The sequence below is a fragment of the Sparus aurata genome, chromosome 19 (assembly GCF_900880675.1).
Source record: "Sparus aurata chromosome 19, fSpaAur1.1, whole genome shotgun sequence".
In the NCBI taxonomy this organism is placed as follows: domain Eukaryota; kingdom Metazoa; phylum Chordata; class Actinopteri; order Spariformes; family Sparidae; genus Sparus; species Sparus aurata.
The window spans coordinates 18,209,606-18,228,062 of record NC_044205.1 but is presented as its reverse complement, the minus strand read 5'-3'; the positions used below and the strand labels follow the sequence as shown (position 1 = coordinate 18,228,062).

Below are 18,457 nucleotides of genomic sequence, written 5' to 3'. Positions count from 1 at the left end.
TTTGCTTCTTAGGAGGTTTTTCCAAGTGCCACCCCCCCATCTCTACTCGTCGGGGCCTTCTTAAAGTCCCTTGGGCTGTACCTGTCTACTCCTTATTGGTCACTGTGGTGGGTTGAGGGTCCATCTATCCAATTGACATGAAAAGGAGGTGGTCTATCTCCCTGCTCATCTCCCATAAATGGCTAATCTGTTACTGTCCCTCCTTGGGTCTTGTATTCCAAAATTACCTAAATGATCTTCTATCCTTTTCTGGAGATGTACACGTTTAGATATCTTCCTCCATCTGACATAGGAGTCAGGCTCCGTTTTAGTCCCTAGTGGCCTTGTCTTCTGCTAACCTTTGACCCACACACAGCTGAATGCTGCCTCCAAGGTCCCTTGGAGCTGTGAGCCCCGTGTTGTCTACATTCCTTAATTTACACAAGGAGGAACAGGTTAAATTTAAAGTGAGTTGAATTAAGGGACAGAATGTGTTGCAGTCCAGATAGCTCACTAACATAGATGTGGTGATTTAAGATGTCTTACTAATCTATGTCTCTCTCCCTCCGGAACATTCTCCAGTGGGGGAAGGCTTAATGGGAAACCTAATCTGTGTGTTCTTCTCCTCACATGTCCAACTGTTATTTACGACCATTGTTGTTCCTGGGTCTGATATACCAATCCCCTTTTGCAGTCTATCCTCACCCAAATTCAAATACGTCCTAAGTGACTAATAAACTACAATTCCAACTTCTTAATTTTAGCAGATGCCAAAATAGTGTAAGAAGGTCATACAATAGATCTTTCCCATGTTATTGTCAAGCCCAAATAAAGTTTATTACTCAATAAGTTTGAGGTCAACAGAAACCACCCCTCCCCTTTGTCGATGGAGGAGAGACTTGAAGATCATCATTCCTTGTGTAATACTTGTGTTATTTACCAGTTAAATGTCTGTGATATGTTTTGTTAAAGATAGAACTACAAGGAATATGTATAAGTCCTTGGTTCTACTGTGTATTGTATACGTTATTGTTATATGTTGTATACTTTATGGCTTCATGTCTTAATCAGGTTATAATTCTTTTGAATGACAAATGATCATTATCATGTTGCATCTTTTCACGAAGGCAAAAATTCGACTTTTAAGATGGTGAAGTTTTGGGAAGGTTAAAACATGATTTCAAAACATTAAATCCAATAATATAGTTAGATTAACTTTTTAGGAGCCTCAATTTAGATCACAGGAGGTGTGACACTGTCAGCCAGCCCCTTCTGATCCATCTGCTGCAGGTCATAAAACAGACCCCTCTGCTCTGCTCGCCCTTCTCTCAGTCTTCTTCTCCTGGCACTTCTTCTCTCCCAGCTCCTCTTCTCCCCCTGCTCCTTCTCCTGACTCCTTCTCTTCACATTTCCCACTACTCTCTTTTCTTCTTTCTTTCCTTTTTATTTTTACTTTTAAAGTAAGCTTTACTTTTATTTTTGCAACAAGCTCTAAGACAAGCGAATTGAATCCCTACTTTAAGTGTTTTACTTTTATCCAAGTTTTAATAGAACAAATTATTTTATTTTTGATTTTATACTGTTAAAGTATCACCGCCTGATTCAGAAGAAGTTGAATTAGTTTCAGAATCAGAACTTGAGTACCACTACTTGAAACCACCAAGAAAAGTCTTTTTCAAGCATGTGATCATCTGATGAGGAACGTTGCAAGCCTTGCAAGGAGTCTCCAACAAAAAGAGACTTTGTGTGCTCTCAGCCGAGACCGACTCTGCCCCCAGCACTCCCAAGGCGGAAACCCCGCTGGGCCTTCGGACCAAGAGTTGCTCAACAGAGTACCTGCCTTCCCTCTGGCTACTGGACCGAAGCGCCGTGCCATAGTCCAACCCAGAACTCTCAAGAACACCAAACTTCAGTGCCTCCTGACTCCCAGACAAAACAGGCTCATTGTCTTCATGCAGCTGGATCCACACATGTGAGAATGAGTGGTGTCTAAAGTTCTGACTTCTGTCAAAGTTCTGACTTCTGTCTAAGTTCTAACTTCTATCTTATGAACTGAAGAGAATTAAGATTAGGGTCTCGTAGTATTAAAAATTACTCCCGTAATATTTAAAATATATATTACCGATATTTACCATCTACCGACAGTCACACGACTTTATTACTTTCCTTATTACAGTCTTTACCTTCTCTGATATCTGTTGTTCATCTAAAATTGTCATGTCCTTTATTTTACCCCAAATTATTTAGTCAATAAACATATATAATCGTTTGTCTTTGTCTGGAACTTAATTTTAATGTGGAGAACCGATGGATACGTGCAAAGAAGTCACTACTTCAGAATACTGAGACTGAATAAATTGATTTTGAATGGACTCTAACTGTCCAATATAACTGGTACAGTTAGGTGTTTGGAATAATGTCCTCCGGATTATTCCAAGAATTAAACACGGAGGTGGTGCCCCATTTACGAGTGTAAAATTAATTACCAGTGATTAATTATCATATATATATCAAAGTAGTGAGTGAGCTGTGTCTCCTACATTATATATTTATGGTGCTGCCCATGTCAGGCCCATTTACTATCCTACAATTGTGAAGAATAATTTCTGGATAACGAAAGAGTGAGTTTAGTAACAGGCACTTGAAACAGACCTTGTGATCACATTAGAAAGGTTCAATGGGATCGTCTTTGCGATGGTTCTCCTAGATATAGAGCAGTTCCATCTTTCCTTCCTTACTTGGAATGTTTGAGGACTTTCAGAAGAAGATCAGAAGAAGAAGGTCCTCCAACATACACCTGCAGGACACAGACTGTACCTTTAAACAAATGTTATCGTATATATGTTTGGTGATGTTGATCGGTGCAGATCTTCTACCATCGGGGACGTGTTTAACAGTTCACGTTTATTATAAATTATCACAAATCTTCTAGATGTCCTCAGGGGCATCCTGTGGCTCACTGAATCCTCCTGGTAAGTTAGCTGTTGTCCCAAGTTCTGTTAGTTAGTTAACAGAGAAGTCATCTGGTTGCTTTTATGAGTCTCAGCTGTTTATTTTCTGCAGGTTATCAGGTATTTCTATTATAATTTATTGTGCATGCACGCCTGCATACAGACTGTAAGGTGGCTCCAATACATTAGATTTTGTGCACATGTGTGACCATCTGTAATAACTAAAGCAGCTACAATCAATATTTTCTTCTGTAATACAACAAGTAGTTTGGACAAAGCAATGTGATCAAGTAGAATTGAGAACGTGTCCCTGCTAGCATGACAACAGCAAACCTTACACGTCACTGAAAATATCACTCAGCCAATTCTATCCCAACAGATTAAATGTTTTACACAGGGAGTGGTTTCTGATTGTTATTTGTGCTGGCCCAGTGGTAAGAAGACATTTTGTTTCTCCAGAATTTCTCCTCAAGTGACAATAAAGGCTTATCTTATCATAGATTTCTTCACCCTCCTTGACTGGGTCCAATCCAACATTCACCTGTGCAATAATCCTGCCTAGCAGAGGAGAAGTTCTGAAGAAAGAACACGTCACCTTTAACAACCTTTAAAAACCTACCTATGTGACTCAGATAGAAAAACTCATGAAATAGTTAATGTATTCAAGTTTTATTAAATTTACACTATGTCATGTTCTCTGCTTTCCGTCCTCAATCTCTGATGTATCATCTGATGTTTTCTTGGAAGGTGACCAGATGTAACGAACCATGAACGTGAGTAAACGTACGTATTTCTCTGGGTTTGAACATTGTTGGAAACAAAACACAGAACAAAGGCCTAATCACTAAATTTCCAGACAATTGTAGTCTTTGTTTGATTTCAACATACATTTGATTAACTGGAAGCAGTCAGATGAATCTATGCTCATGTTAAGTTTGTGCTTACACATGAAGCTCCACCCAACATGCAGTGGAGCCACCTTTCAGATGTATGCAGGTGTGGCTACTCTGTATAAATACATGTGTATCTGACACAGTTGAAACAGTTGAGACATAAAAGCAGAAAGTTGACTTCTCTGTTAAACTTGACAGAAATGAAGCGACGCCTGCGAGCTAGTTCAGGCAGTCAACTCGAGCTTCACTGCCATATACACACGTGATATGCTTCTCTCCACAGACCATCCCACAAACGCACCCTCTCTATTGAGCGGGTTATTTAAACGCATGAATTTCGCTTCTCTCCCTCTGGCTCGTCAATGCTGCTGTTGCTCTGCACAAGCATCACCGCCCGCTCTTTCAGCCCACCACCACCCCAGCATCCACCTGCAGGCTCTGTCTAGGGGGAAATACCTCTATCATCACTCCCCAATATCTCATGTAAACATATCCGCGGGGAGCGGTGAGGTCAGAGCCTAGACGCCAAAACAAATCTAACAATGTTCTGCTTCTAATAAACATTTCAAACGTGAGTTGTCTGACTGAACTTGAGACAATGGCAGATAAAAATTGTGGAGAATGGAGTTGTACAATGTACACTGATAAGGAAACTCAGTGGATTTGCGATCAGGTGAGCTTCACTCTGTCTTCACTCTTTACAATCTCTGCATAAAACTCTGTGGTCTGATCTTTAGTCTGGATTTATATCATTTTATTTCTTTCATACACAGGTGAGGAGCCTCGTGCAGGGAAAGACGAGCAAGATATACCAGGAATACAGAGCAGTTTTATTCAGGAATCTGTGTGGGGGTGGAAAACACTTCGTCTTCCAGGTAATTAATGTTGTGATATTTATTCTAAAGAGAAGATACAATGTTTCAGATACATGAACTGAATGAAGTGTGACATCCAGCAGCACTGCTCCTCAATGCTCAGTAACATGAGATCAAGATGAAGATATTCACTAGAAGATTCAATTCACTTCTCTTTTTCCTGCAGGTTCGTGTTGGTGAAGGCATCTACATTCATGTTCAGGTCTACCAAGCACGTCCCTGTAACGGAGGATGGCTTCAGCTGGGCGGTGTACTGGAGGACAAAACCCAAGATGACCCCCTCGAACCTATCATTCCACCCAATGTTGATTAACAATACATGACTTTTGACTCTGAATGTCATATTACACATAAAGATCAAAATGTTGCTGTTTGGAAGGAGCAAGTTGAATGAACTACTTTTTAAAGAAATAAAGAAAGTCTGAAGCATATCCTGTGTCCTGTGTTTATTTTCTAAAGATCTGGAAAAAAGTTGTAGCACATCAGTTAATGAACTCATTAAAGTTTGTCCTATATAAAAAAACTTAAATCAAAGTATTGATAAAGGTTAGGAAGTCAACGCATTATATCTGGATTGTAAAAAGGCATTTTACTCATTAAATGTTCAAATTAAATACTTATTCATAAACTTTACATGTTCAATTTTTCTAATAAAACTGCAGAGTGCTGAGAATCTTGTCTCTTCAACTATATGAGGGGTGAATATAACAACAAACAGAAAACTAGTAGTGATCAATGAAATAGATGTACTTTTTGATTAAAATGGAATTTATCAATGAACTACATTTGATGTTAAAACAAAGAATCATTTGCATCATTTAAGTTCATTTGTTACAATCATAACTTCATTCTGAGGACATTTCAATTGTTAAGATCTTCTATTTTAGTGCCTTTGATTTCAGAAGAGTTTGGTTTTGGATCAGATCCCTGCATCTAACCTGTCAATCAAACACCCGGCCCATCAGTGAGGTGTGGGCTCTGTTATCTTCGTCTTGTTTCTTTGTCTCCTCTGTCCTTTTCAAGTCACGATCAAGCTTCACTCTGGAGTTTTATTTGTCATGTTTGTGTGCCCATTCATCACTAACTTCATGCCTCGGAATATTTTCCTCAACAAAACAGCTAGGTCCATTTCAAATAAGGACAGTTATACAGATGATGGCAAATGGAGAAGTAGAAGTAAAATCATGTGTCAATAGGGATAACATTTGTTATGTTTTATTGATTTAAAAAAAAAAATTGGACAAGTACGGTCATGTGTTAAGTAATTTATACGGTAGAAAACATGGTTAATTTAGTTTTGATATGATAACATATGGAAAATTCATTAATTTCATCCTGTTGTGCATTTTGAGTGGTATTGTTATCTGATTCTCAATTAAAACACTGAAGTTTATTGTGAATACTGTGATTTTTCCAGCTGCAGCAGGCAGATGTTGTAAAACAATACAGTTTTCCTTTTGCTTTTTTTTTTTACAAACTCCAAGCTAATGAACGTCCACATCAGCTTCAGATGTAGTTTGTGTTTAGTGCTGATCAGCAATCAGCCAAGCTGGTGAAACTAACACCCACAGAGGGGCTGATGCTGAGTAGTGCACCTCTCACGTATCCTGCCTCTAAGGCCTTTTGTTTAGATGGAGTGTTCTTTCTCCAGAATTTCTCCCTTTGGAGTCAACAGAGTCTTATCTTATCACATCTTACCACAAATCAGTAATGTCTATTTGTCATAAAGGCGTTCAACTGTATTTTACTTCCCTCTCAACAAAGCAATTCTTCATAACACATGAAGAAATACAGAGATGCTCACCCCTATTTTATTCATTTGTTATTATTTTTCCAAAGTGTCTCAACAACTGTGTGATGGATTGTCTTGGAGTCTAGTACAGACATTCATGGTCCCCAGAGAACAACTCATGGCTTTGGTCATCACCTGCCTTTTCCTCCCCCCTTACAAAACTAGTGGGAGTGACTTGGGAAATCTCTAAGAGGCTACTGGAAGCGCCGAACGTGACTTGGCAAAGTCACGCAAGAACACGTATTCCAAGGTGATGATTCCGATTCAACTGAATCATATACCTGGGATTCAAAAATGGCGGCATTGAATGTGTCGACCGAAGGCGACTGTTACGTTGTCTTTGGCTTCACATGCAGTTTGACTGCACGTGAGGTGAATTTGGAGGGATAATACCCACAGTTTTAACATGATAACATTTGGAAAATTCATTAATTTCATCCTGTAGGACAGGGGTGCCGATTTATGTTTCTGCTGGTGGGTGCGCACAGTGCTTGCATGACTCGTTGCTATTTTGACACGTGCGCACATTCCTCTCACAGTAAAACACACATTAGATCAACAGCAGCGGCCGCAATGAACATACGTACGCTCTTTGCGCGCGTGCACGCACACACACACACACACACGCTCTCTCTTTTACAAACACACCTTCTACACACTGGTGATGCATACGAGGAGTTAATGTCAATACAACCTAACGCAAAAGGCTCCGATGATGAAAAAGGAAAAACAAAATCCACAATCCAACACCACAGCCTGGATTGAATAGCTCACTCACCATTCTTGTTTATTCTTGATGAGGAATGTTGCCCCTGGTAGCGTTGCGTTTTATAAACTGGTCCGCGATTGTCTCCAGGTTCCTGCTCCTTGACAATGTCTTGTGATAGTTCAGTATTGCAATGTGGCTCAGCCTCGCTTGCCCCCTTGTGGACCGCAGATAGGTTTTCAGGCGCCGGAGTCCAGAAAAAGACCGCTCCGAAGTGCATGATGTTACAGGGACAGTCAGGGCAAGTTTCACAAGTTTTGTGACCTCTGGTAAAAGTGTTCTCAAATACTCCCCCTGATCTCCTTTGAGAAAGTTCACTACATCCTGAAAAGTAGCCAGGCAAACTCCTCGCTGTTTTGCTATGTCCATGCAGATATCACAAGGCGGTGTGAGTCTGGTTTCATCCAAATCATCCCGGTGAAACTGCATGATGTTCTTGCAGTCGCCTTTTCCAGTGACAAATTCCTCAACATCTTGCATGTGTTTGAATGCAGAAGGACTAAATCTCCAATCCAGGGATGCTGATGCTGTGTCCATAACCTGGAAGTACTGTTGTTGGTACAGTTCTTCTGGTGTCTTAAAGCTGTGCGGTGGCGCACCTGCGTCTTCCAATCAGCGGGGAATTTTTCTTGGTCTGGGCAAAACCGGGCTTTCCAAACCCAAGTCATCGGCTGCTGCAGTAGTGTTTTCCCAAAATTCAGTGAATCCTTCCCGAAGAGCCTTCATGTCACCTCTGAGTGTGTCAATCATTTCCCTTGCGCTCTGTATGTGCAGCTGACGCTTTTGGAAAGCAACGCTGACCGTTTCCATGCGAGAGAAGAAGTTAAGCATGAGTTTCAAAGAAAAAAAAGTTCTGAATTTCTGCAGGTGCACAAGCAGTCCATTGGCTTTACCCCCTGCATCACCTTTTTCGTTTGATCTCAGGTCCTCTAGAAAGTCAATCAACGCACTGTAGTTTGAGGCAAATGATTGCAAAGAGGCCACCTTCACATTCCAGCGCGTTGGACACAGAGGCTTCAAAGATGTTGCTTCTTTACCTTGAAACATTTGGAACCAGGTGAGCCGTTTTGGTGTATTTCTGATCAGGGTTATCAATTCACGAATGAGAGTCATAAAGTTGCGACATGCAAGGATGTTTTGGTGAATTTGGTTGTGCATCATGCACAACCAAATTCACCAGATGTGCGGTGCAGTGCACATACTGTGCTCGGGGCTCCTGTTCCAGCACGCGCGCTTGCAAACCAGCTTTAATGCCGGACATATTTGACGCACCGTCATAGCATTGGCCTCTGCATTTCTGAAGTGGCAGCAAAAATCTCATCAAAACATCATTCAGCAGCTGAAACAGCGCATTTGCTGTGGTTGTTGATGTCTCATAAAATCCAACAAAATGTTCCTCTGACTCCAGATTTTCAGCCACCACACGAAAACTTATTGACACCTGCTCTCTGACTGAAATGTCGGCGGTTTCGTCCATTATCACAGAAAAAAACTCAGACTTGATTTCTTCAACCAGTGTTCTCAGTACGTCATAGGCCATGATTTCTGTCATCTCGTTCAAAATATCATGTGAGAGCCACTTGTTCTCCTTACGTGCAAGCCATGACTGAAAGATATTGGATTGAGGATAGAATAGCCAACAAAGCTGTTCTTGCATCTGACATCTGCTTGTATTTACCGGCAGAAATTGATGCAGCAACATTTACACCCGCATTAGTAGCAGCAACAGTGCTAACTGCAGCTCTATGCAGGTTTGACTTTTCATGAGTTTGAAATCTCTCCAGTGCTTTGGCCCAGCTGGAAAAACCATCCCGTACAAAAGCTCTCAAAGACTCTTGGTCATGTGTTGTGGATGGGAGAGGGGCGCCCATGTTTTTGGCCGCAGTGAAAACCTCACAAAATATCTTGTTTTTTGCAGCATCGTAGACTATCCATGCGTGTTTGCCTTTCCAGCTAGCTTGAAAAGTCCGACCTTTTTACTGCCTAACATCTGTAGGCCTACTGCTACTGTCCTCAGTCGTTGACACGGTAGAGTCCTCACTGGAAGACGGTGTCGGGTCGGTAGATATTTTTGGTATTTTTACCATAAATTTGTCCATTTTGTTGGCTAAATGAACCACTGTTTCTTCAGCAAGTTGCCGTCCAGCCTTTTCGGCGGTTTATCTGACATCCCAATAATGCAATGCGTTGCTAGGTTGCGGGGGAGTGGTCATCAGCAAATGAATGACAAGTGTAGGTTGGCACACGTAGGTGCTGGCAATCTCCGTGGGTGCTTCCTCTTATGAACGCCTTTTGAACACTTGGACACTGTTGATCTGGAGTAAAATAAGACTTTAATAGCAGAGGAGAAGTTCTAGAGAAAGAACATGTCACCTTTAACAACCACCACTGCAAATAAAAATCTACCTACGTGACTCAGATTGAAAAACTTATGAAATAGTTGATGTATTCAAGTTTTATTAAACTTACACTCCATTATGTTCTCTGCCTTCCTTCCTCAATCTCTGATGTATCATCTGATGTTTTCTTGGAAGGCGCCCAGATGTAACGAACCATGAACGTGAGTAAACGTACGTATTTCTCTGGGTTTGAACATTGTTGGAAACAAAACACAGAACGAAGGCCCAATCACTAAATTTCCAGACAATTGTAGTCTTTGTTTAATTTCAACATACATTTGATTACCTGGAAGCAGTTAGATGAATCTATGCTCATGTTAAGTTTGTGCTTACACATGAAGCTCCACCCAACATGCAGTGGGGCCACCTTCTCTTGTGGAAACATCCACAGAGAGGCTGATGCTGAGTAGTGCACCTCTCACGCATCCTGCCTCTAAGGCCTTTTGTTTAGATGGAGTGTTCTTTCTCCTGAATTTCTCCCTTTGGAGTCAACAGAGTCTTATCTTATCACATCTTACCACAAATCAGTAATGTCTATTTGTCATGAAGGCATTCAAACATCTTTATTTTACTTTCCTCTCAACAAAGCAATTCTTCATAACACATGAAGAAATACAGAGATGCTCACCCCTAATGTATTCATTTGTTATTATTTGTCCGAAGTGTCTCAACAACTGTGTGATGGATCGTCTTGGAGTCTTGTACAGACATTCATGGTCCCCAGAGGACAACTCATGGCTTTGGTCATCACCTGCCTTTTCCTCTATCACCTGCATGAGATAGCGGCATTCCCATCAGTCCGAGTAGTACTCTGTGTTCAATGCTGATTGGTACACAGCTCAACAAAATACATAGCAAAGGTCTAGTGCTAGTGTATGTATTTATAAAAGGTCTACATGTTTAACTTTTAGCTCCAGATGCTAACATTGCCTCATGTGGTCTGTCTGTGCAAATATGTAATAATTTGTCATCAGATATGAGCGCAGCTATCAATAATTATCTGTTTATACAGCGATAAGTTACAGAATAATCACTGCCAAAAAAGTAGCGATATTGACTTAATAAGGTGCCGATATAGCCATGTGACATTTCAGCTTCTTTGCATTTCCATTTATTAATGCCTTTTGAACGCTTGCACACTGTTAATCTGAAGTAAGTTGAGATAAGAAGTTCTGGAGTAGTTCTGGAGAAAGAACACGTCATCTTACCACTGGGCCACAGAGGACGGGATGTGTGAGATGCAAACTCAACTGCAGCGTTTCTGTGGATGTTTTCTTTCAGTCTTTAGTGTAGCATATTAGCATTTATTTTTCGAAAGTTGCTGTGGAGTTTAGAAAAAAACATCTAAAGGAAATTGATAGTAACTCAGATTCTGTTTCACAAGAAAAGCAGCCCACTGCAGCTGGAAAAAAAACATTGATGAGATAGAAAACAGTTAAGTTTTCGGCAGTAAAATGTCCAAACAGAAGAAGCACTGTGATATTTGTGGGACAAAAAATGCTGCAACAAGATGCAAGTGAAGAAAACCTCAATTGTCAAGAAAATATTAACCAGTTTTTGATTATTTCTTAGTTTATTTTATTTAAAGAAGGATCAATGCACATCAATTAACACGAGCACCAAAGTCTATCATGTAAATGTGCCAGGTTTAACCATCCAGGCTCATTTTCCACTGCAGCCCCGGTTCTTGCAAGTCCAAAAAGTTTTAGCACTTTGCAGCTGTCGATGCTGTTCATTTATTTTGTGTACTACGTGTGTCTGTGCACTGTTTGTGTCTGTATTTGTGTTCATTTTGGCAAACTGGACCCATTTCTACTGTTGATTTTTTAAAATGTAATATTTGTATCAATTTTTGTCAATTAAATTTTTTTGTTGCTTATATCGTTTACTCTTTCTCTTTTATCATTTCAACTACATATTTTGTTTTGCTGTCTCAGTTTCTGTATTTTGTTTTCTTGATATCTTGGTGCAAACTATGTGTATATGACAATAAAACATCTTGAATCTTGAATCTTGTTTTTTCAATCTCTGGTGAATCACTTTAAATTGCATTTTGGTTCATTTAAAATGTGCTTTGAAAATAAAGTCTGATTGATTGTAATGTATGCCTAATTAGCTAAGTTCTGGATTAATTTTCTTCATTTATTTCTGTGGATTTATAGTCCGGCCTGTGAGTAAAAACAGCAGAACTCTGAATCTTTTTGTCAATTCACATTTGACTGACTATAGTTCTGTGCAGTCTTTATTTGATTTCAACATACATTTGATTAACTGGAAGCAGTCAGATGAATCTATGCTCATGTTAAGTTTGTGCTTACACAAGTAGCTCCACCCAACATGCAGTGGGGCCACCTTTCAGATGTATCCAGGTGTGGCTACTCTGTATAAATACATGTGTATCTGACACACAGTTGAAACAGTTGAGACATAAAAGCAGAAAGTTGACTTCTCTGTTAAACATGACAGAACCTAAGACAATGGAAGGAAAGCCCGGAGGATGGAGTGAGACAAGGGATGCTGATAAGGAAACTCAGTGGATTTGTGATCAGGTGAGCTTCACTCTGTCTTCACTCTTTACAATCTCTACATAAAACTCTGTGGTCTGATCTTCAGTCTGGATTTACATCACATTCTATTTCTTTCATACACAGGTGAGGAGCCTCGTGCAGGGAAAGACGAACAAGATATACCAGGAATACAGAGCAATTAAATACAGGACACAGGTTGTGGCTGGGACAAACTACCTCATCAAGGTAATTAATGTTGTGATATTTATTTTAAAGAGAAATAATAATATCTCAGATACATGAACTGAATGAAGTGTGACATCTTTGCATGCATTTAACACTGCTCCTTAATTTTCAACATGAGATCAAGATGAAAATGTGAATTTATTCCATTTTCACCTGTCTTTTTCCTGCAGGTTTGTGTTGGAGGACCCAGCTACATTCATCTGTTGGTCTTCCAAGCACTTCCCTGTTATGGAGGATATCTTGAGCTGAGAGGTGTACAGGAGAACAAAACCCAAGACAACCCCCTCAAACAGTTCTGAAATTAAATACTGACAGGCTGCAGTCTCTGCTTCTTCATCCTGAAATGATTCCACACAATGTTGATTAACAATACATGATTTTTGATTCTGAATGTCACATTACACATAAAGATGAAAATGTTGCTGTTTGGAAGGAACACGTTGAATGAACTACTTTCTAAATAATTAAAGAAAGTCTGAAGCATATCCTGTGTCCTGTGTGTATCTTCTAAAGTCATTTGACACATTAAATCAAGATATTCTCATTCAAACTTTTCATATTTAACGTTTGATCATAAAACTTTAGAGTGCTGACAATCTTGTCTTTTCAACCATATGAGGGGTGAATATAACAATGAACAGAAAACTAGTAATGATCCATGAAATAAATGTACTTTTTAATTAAAATACAATTTCATGGGACTTAAAAAGGCAACTATTGTTTAATATCAAACCATTACTCATCAATTAACTATATTTGATGTTAAAACAAAGAATCATTGCATCATTTAGGTTGATATGTTACATTCATAAGTTCATTCTGAGGACATTTCAATTGTTAGGATCTTTTATTTTAGTGCCTTTGATTTCAGAAGAGTTTGGTTTTGGATCAGATCGCTGCATCTAACCTGTCAATCAAACACCCGGCCCATCAGTGAGGTGTGGGCTCTGTTATCTTCGTCTTGTTTCTTTGTCTCCTCTGTCCTTTTTAATTCACAATCAAGCTCCACTCTGGAGTTTTATTGGTCATGTTTGTGTGCCCGTTCATCACTAACTTCATGCCTCGGAATATTTTCCTCAACAAAACAGCTAGGTCCATTTCAAATAAGGACAGTTATACAGATGATGGCAAATGGAGAAGTAGAAGTAAAATCATGTGTCATTAGGGATAACATTTGTTAAACTAATATGTTTTATTGATTTAAAAAAAAATTGGACAAGTACGGTCATGTGTTAAGTAATTTATAGGGTAGAAAACATGGTTAATTTAGTTTTAATATGATAACATATGGAAAATTCATCAATTTCATCCTGTTGTGCATTTTGAGTGGTATCGTTATCTGATTCTCAGTTAAAACACTGAAGTTTATTGTGAATACTGTGATTTTTCCAGCTGCAGCAGGCAGATGTTGTAAAACAATACAGTTTTCCTTTTGCTTTTTTTTTTTACAAACTCCAAGCTAATGAACGTCCACATCAGCTACAGATGTAGTTTGTGTTCAGTGCTGATCAGCAATCAGCCAAGCTGGTGAAACTAACACCCACAGAGGGGCTGATGCTGAGTAGTGCACCTCTCACGTATCCTGCCTCTAAGGCCTTTTGTTTAGATGGAGTGTAATTTCTCCAGAATTTCTCCCTTTGGAGTCAACAGAGTCTTATCTTATCACATCTTACCACAAATCAGTAATGTCTATTTGTCATGAAGGCTTTCAACTGTATTTTACTTCCCTCTCAACAAAGCAATTCTTCATAACACATGAAGAAATACAGAGATGCTCACCCCTATTTTATTTATTTGTTATTATTTGTCCGAAGTGTCTCAACAACTGTGCGATGGATCGTCTTGGAGTCTAGTACAAACATTCATGGTCCCCAGAGGACAACTCACGGCTTTGGTCATCACCTGCCTTTTCCCCCCCCCCTTACAAAACTCGTGACTTGGGAAATCTTGTTAGAGAGGCTACAGGAAGCGGCAAACGTGACTTGGCAAAGTCACGCAAGAACACGGATTCCAAGGTGATAATTCCGATTCAACTGAATCATATACCTGGGATTCAAAAATGGCGGCATTGAATGTGTCGACCCAAGGCGACTGTTACGTTCTCTTTGGCTTCACGTGCAGTTTGATTGCACGTGAGGTGAATTTGGAGGGATAATACCCACAGTCCGCCTCAAAATGTCAATAGGAGGGAATATATATATCACGTGTCTCATGTTATAGCGGAGTTATTAACTATGAGTGTCCAACCAGCTCAAAAGACTACGTGTGTATATTACCCGGTGTGTGTGTGTGTGTGTGTGTGTGTGTGTGTGTGAGTGAGTTACTAATGGGTAAAGAAGCTAAGCGAGCTCTTAGCAGACAACAAAGAGTAACACAACGACCATGCCATACACAGCGGGCGTCTCTCCCTCAACCAGTGGCCGGTAAGCGACTCGATGTTCATTCATCGTCCGCTGATTGAGCCGGCATACGACGTACTGCGATCACACACGGCGGCAAGACTACACAAGCTCTCCACAGAGTGGATCAGCATGAATGAGCTCCTAGCGAGTGTAATAACATGGTTAGCATACAGTACAGTCAACCATATGTTTGACAAAACATAAGCAAACCAAAAGCATGCTTTATACTTACTGTTTCTGCCAAAACAGTAGCCTCTTATTTTGGTCGCTCGTTGTGACTAGCGCGTGTCCCGTCTGACTCAAAGCTCCAACTCGTTTTGGATGCATGCGCGGGGTCAGCTTTAGCGTCCTAACAGCTGACAGGCAGGCTGCTATCACACAGCGTTGCCGACCTGATGGAAGGACTGGACGTCGGTGGTTCCGTCTCCTTCTAAAGAGTATTTCTTCCTTCTGGAGACGGAGAGGACTGACTGGTTTGTGCGGTGTTCCCCTATGGATCCAAAACAATAATGAAGAATATTCCAACAAAACAGTCTCTGTTTTGTCCAGTGTGGAAAGAACTGAAGCCTAGGCCAAGCGAAGTGAAAAACGTTTCTTAAAGTACACCCTTACGGTAGCTGCTGAATGAAACCGGAGTCTCTTCACAGCATCACGTTACCCTATGAATGCGACATGCAGTGGGGTCTCCTGAACTTTACGCTCTGAGTGACGTCTTTGTGATCCTGGCGGAGTTTTCATGGCTTGCAGCCAATAGGGACCGGGTGAAAGTTTTGGGGATGTGTCATACCTTGATTTACAGTTCTTCACACCTTTTGGGCATTGGTTCAGTTCCTTTGTTCTTCAACTCTTCATGTTGATAAGGCCCAAGAAGTTAGGCTTTTGATTTCCCCTAGAGGCCTTCTCTTTGTTTGAGCCATATGGCATGAGGCCCAACACAACAAAGTAGTGATATTGACTGGGTGATAATATAGCAATGTGGCATTTCAACTTCTGTGCACTTCCTCATATTAACGCCTTTTGAACACTGTTAAATCTGAAGTAAGATGAGATAAGAAAAGTCTTTACTGCCTGAGGAGAAGTCCTGGAGAAAGAACACATCATCTTACCACTGGGTCATAGAGGATGGGATGCGTGAAATGCAAACTCAATTGCAGCGTTTGTTTTCACCATTCTTTAGTTTATCATATTAGAAAATATTTATTTTTAAAAAGTTGCCATATATTGTGCAAAAAAAAGCATCTAAAGGAAAGTTGATTGTAATTCAGATTCTGTTTCACTGGAAAAGCAGCCCACTGCCGCTGGAAAAAACACTGATGAGAGTGAAAACAGTTTCGGCTGTAAAATATCCAAACAGAACGAGCACTATGATATTTGTGGGACAAAAAATGCTGCTACAAGATGCAAGTGAAGAAAACTTGACATTGTCAAGAAAATATTAACCAGGTTTATTTTGTGAGAATAAAAACAGTTACGTTTTGGGCGTCCAATAATGAGGGTGAGCATTTCTGTATTTCTATGTGTCATGAAGAATCACTTTGTTGAGAAGGAAGTAAAATCAACAAAACAGGTTTGTTTATTAAATGTTATCCCAAATGACACATGATTTTACTACTACTTTTCCATTTGCCATCATTTCTTGTATAACGGTCCATATTTGAAATGGAAGCAGTCGATTTTGTTAAGTAAATTATCCCAGGAATGACGTTAGTGATGAACGAGCATACGAACATCACAAATAAAACTCCAGAGTGGAGCTTGATCATAATTTAACAAAGACAGAGGAGCCAGAAATACTGCGTTGACTTTATAAAGGTGTTGATTTAAGTTTTTTTATGTAGGCCAAACTTTAGTGGCTTCATTAACTGTTGTGCTACAACTTCTTTCCAGATCGTTAGAAAATACACACAGGACACAGGATATGCTTCGGGCTTTCTTTATTTCTTTAGAAAGTAGTTCATTCAACTTGTTCCTTCCAAACAACAACATTTTCATCTTTATGTGTAATGTGACATTCAGAATCAAAAATCATGTTTTGTTAATCAACATTGTGTGGAATCATTTCAGAATGAAGGAGCAGAGACTGCAGCCTGTAAGTATTTAATTGCTGATAGGTTCGAGGGGGATGTCTTGGGTTTTGTCCTCCTGTACACCGCTCAGCTGAAGCCATCCTCCGTTACAGGGAAGTGCTTGGCAGACCTGAACATGAATGTAGTTCGGATCTCCAACACGAACCTGCAGGAAAAAGAGAAGTGAATTGGATCTTTTATTGAATATCTTCATCTTGATCTCGTGTTACAGAGCATTGAGGAGCAGTGCAACTGGATGTCACACTTCATTCAGTTCATATATCTGAGACATTCTTACTTCTCTTTAAAATTAATATCACAACATTAATTACCTTGAAGAGGAAGTTTGTTCCAGCCACAAGCTGATTCCTGAATAAAACTGCTCTGTATTCCTGGTATATCTTGTTCGTCTTTACCTCCACGAGGCTCCTCACCTGTGTATGAAAGAAATAAAATGATATAAATCCAGACTGAAGATCAGACCACAGAGTTTTATGTAGAGATTGCAAAGAGTAAAGACAGAGTGAAGCTCACCTGATCACAAATCCACTGAGTTTCCTTATCAGTGTACATTGTACAACTCCATTCTCCACAATTTTTATCTGCCATTGTCTCAAGTTCTGTCAAGTTTAACAGAGAAGTCAACTTTCTGCTTGTATGTCTCAACTGTGTGTCAGATACACATGTATTTATACAGAGTAGCCACACCTGCATACATCTGAAAGGTGGCCCCACTGCATGTTGGGTGGAGCTACATGTGTAAGCACAAACTTAACATTAGCATAGATTCATCTGACTGCTTCCAGTTAATCAAATGTATGTTGCATCAAACAAAGACTGCAAATGTCTGGAACTTTAGTAACCTGTTCATCTGGACTTTAGAGAAGAAACGTAAAACTGCTGCTCTACCTAAGACATCCCCTCGCAAAAAAAATGTCAACTTCCTCCCCCTCAGTGCTGAATATCCTGACCAGCAGACACAAACACTTTTTTCACAATCCACAGCTGCAACATGATAAAACGTTTTGACTTTCAAGAAAATAAGCCCGTATGGCTAAGCCTGGCACATTTACATGATAGACTTTGGTGATCATGTTAATTAATGTGCATTGTCATTTCTTTAAAAAAATAAATGATAGATAAACAAATTATTAGTATTACTATTATACTACAGTGTTAGGTAATAAATAAAACATTCCACACCTAAGAAGATAATACAAGATATAATAAGCAAAGAAAGTGGGAAAATTCTCTGTCAGACTTCTATCTGAGTCACATAGGTATCTTTTTATTTGCAGTGGTGGTTGTTAAAGATGAGGCGTTCTTTCTCCAGAACTCCTCTGGCAGTAAAGTCTTATCTAAACAGATAATGAATGATTAGTAGCTGTGCTCATATTTAGTGAAACATCAGTACACTCAGATGGAAGACAATTGTTGTAGAACTGTCCATATTTGAGATGGACACAGTTGATTTTGTTGAATAAAATGTTCCCAGAAATGAAGTTAGTGATGAACGGGCACACGAACATGGCAAATAAAACTCCAGAGTGGCGCTTGATCGTGACTTGAGAAGGACAGAGG

At 39.8% G+C, this 18,457-nt stretch overlaps 3 protein-coding genes across 3 annotated transcripts in view; 2 read left to right on the top strand and 1 right to left on the bottom strand.

Moving 5' to 3' along the window:
• The window catches only part of LOC115570095 (cystatin-B-like), a 31,567-nt gene extending 26,438 nt beyond the window's left edge, over positions 1-5,129 (top strand). The window contains exons 1-4 of the mRNA XM_030398368.1: positions 3,932-4,023; positions 4,413-4,496; positions 4,597-4,698; positions 4,865-5,129. Coding sequence (XP_030254228.1) covers positions 4,422-4,496; positions 4,597-4,698; positions 4,865-5,011 — 324 coding nt within the window. The 5' untranslated portion in view covers positions 3,932-4,023; positions 4,413-4,421 and the 3' untranslated portion in view covers positions 5,012-5,129. Of the gene's footprint in view, positions 4,024-4,412; positions 4,497-4,596; positions 4,699-4,864 lie in introns of the transcript that reaches the window.
• A 6,985-nt stretch (positions 5,130-12,114) lies between these two features.
• On the top strand, positions 12,115-12,722 carry LOC115570099 (cystatin-A1-like). The gene is made up of 3 exons (XM_030398373.1): positions 12,115-12,204; positions 12,307-12,408; positions 12,579-12,722. Exons 1-3 carry the CDS (start codon positions 12,115-12,117, stop codon positions 12,705-12,707), a joined length of 321 nt encoding a protein of 106 aa, XP_030254233.1. The 3' UTR covers positions 12,708-12,722.
• Positions 12,723-16,739: 4,017 nt separating this feature from the next.
• Positions 16,740-17,523, bottom strand: LOC115570102 (cystatin-B-like). Its single transcript, XM_030398377.1, has 3 exons — positions 17,411-17,523; positions 17,209-17,310; positions 16,740-17,042 (listed from the first exon to the last, which is right to left on the bottom strand). The coding sequence occupies exons 1-3, from the start codon at positions 17,483-17,485 to the stop codon at positions 16,908-16,910; spliced, it is 312 nt and encodes a 103-aa protein (XP_030254237.1). The 5' UTR covers positions 17,486-17,523; the 3' UTR covers positions 16,740-16,907.
• Positions 17,524-18,457: the final 934 nt, after the last annotated feature.

What these genes read in the sequence shown, in the direction of transcription:
- LOC115570099 (XM_030398373.1), top strand. Translation starts at nt 12,115, where the DNA reads ATGACAGAACCTAAGACAATGGAAGGAAAGCCCGGAGGATGGAGTGAG. An exon ending in CTCAGTGGATTTGTGATCAG is followed by an intron (nt 12,205 to 12,306) that starts GTGAGCTTCACT and finishes TTTCATACACAG; the next exon opens with GTGAGGAGCCTCGTGCAGGG. An exon ending in GGACAAACTACCTCATCAAG is followed by an intron (nt 12,409 to 12,578) that starts GTAATTAATGTT and finishes TTTTTCCTGCAG; the next exon opens with GTTTGTGTTGGAGGACCCAG.
- LOC115570102 (XM_030398377.1), bottom strand. Translation starts at nt 17,485, where the DNA reads ATGGCAGATAAAAATTGTGGAGAATGGAGTTGTACAATGTACACTGAT. An exon ending in CTCAGTGGATTTGTGATCAG is followed by an intron (nt 17,311 to 17,410) that starts GTGAGCTTCACT and finishes TTTCATACACAG; the next exon opens with GTGAGGAGCCTCGTGGAGGT. An exon ending in GAACAAACTTCCTCTTCAAG is followed by an intron (nt 17,043 to 17,208) that starts GTAATTAATGTT and finishes TTTTTCCTGCAG; the next exon opens with GTTCGTGTTGGAGATCCGAA.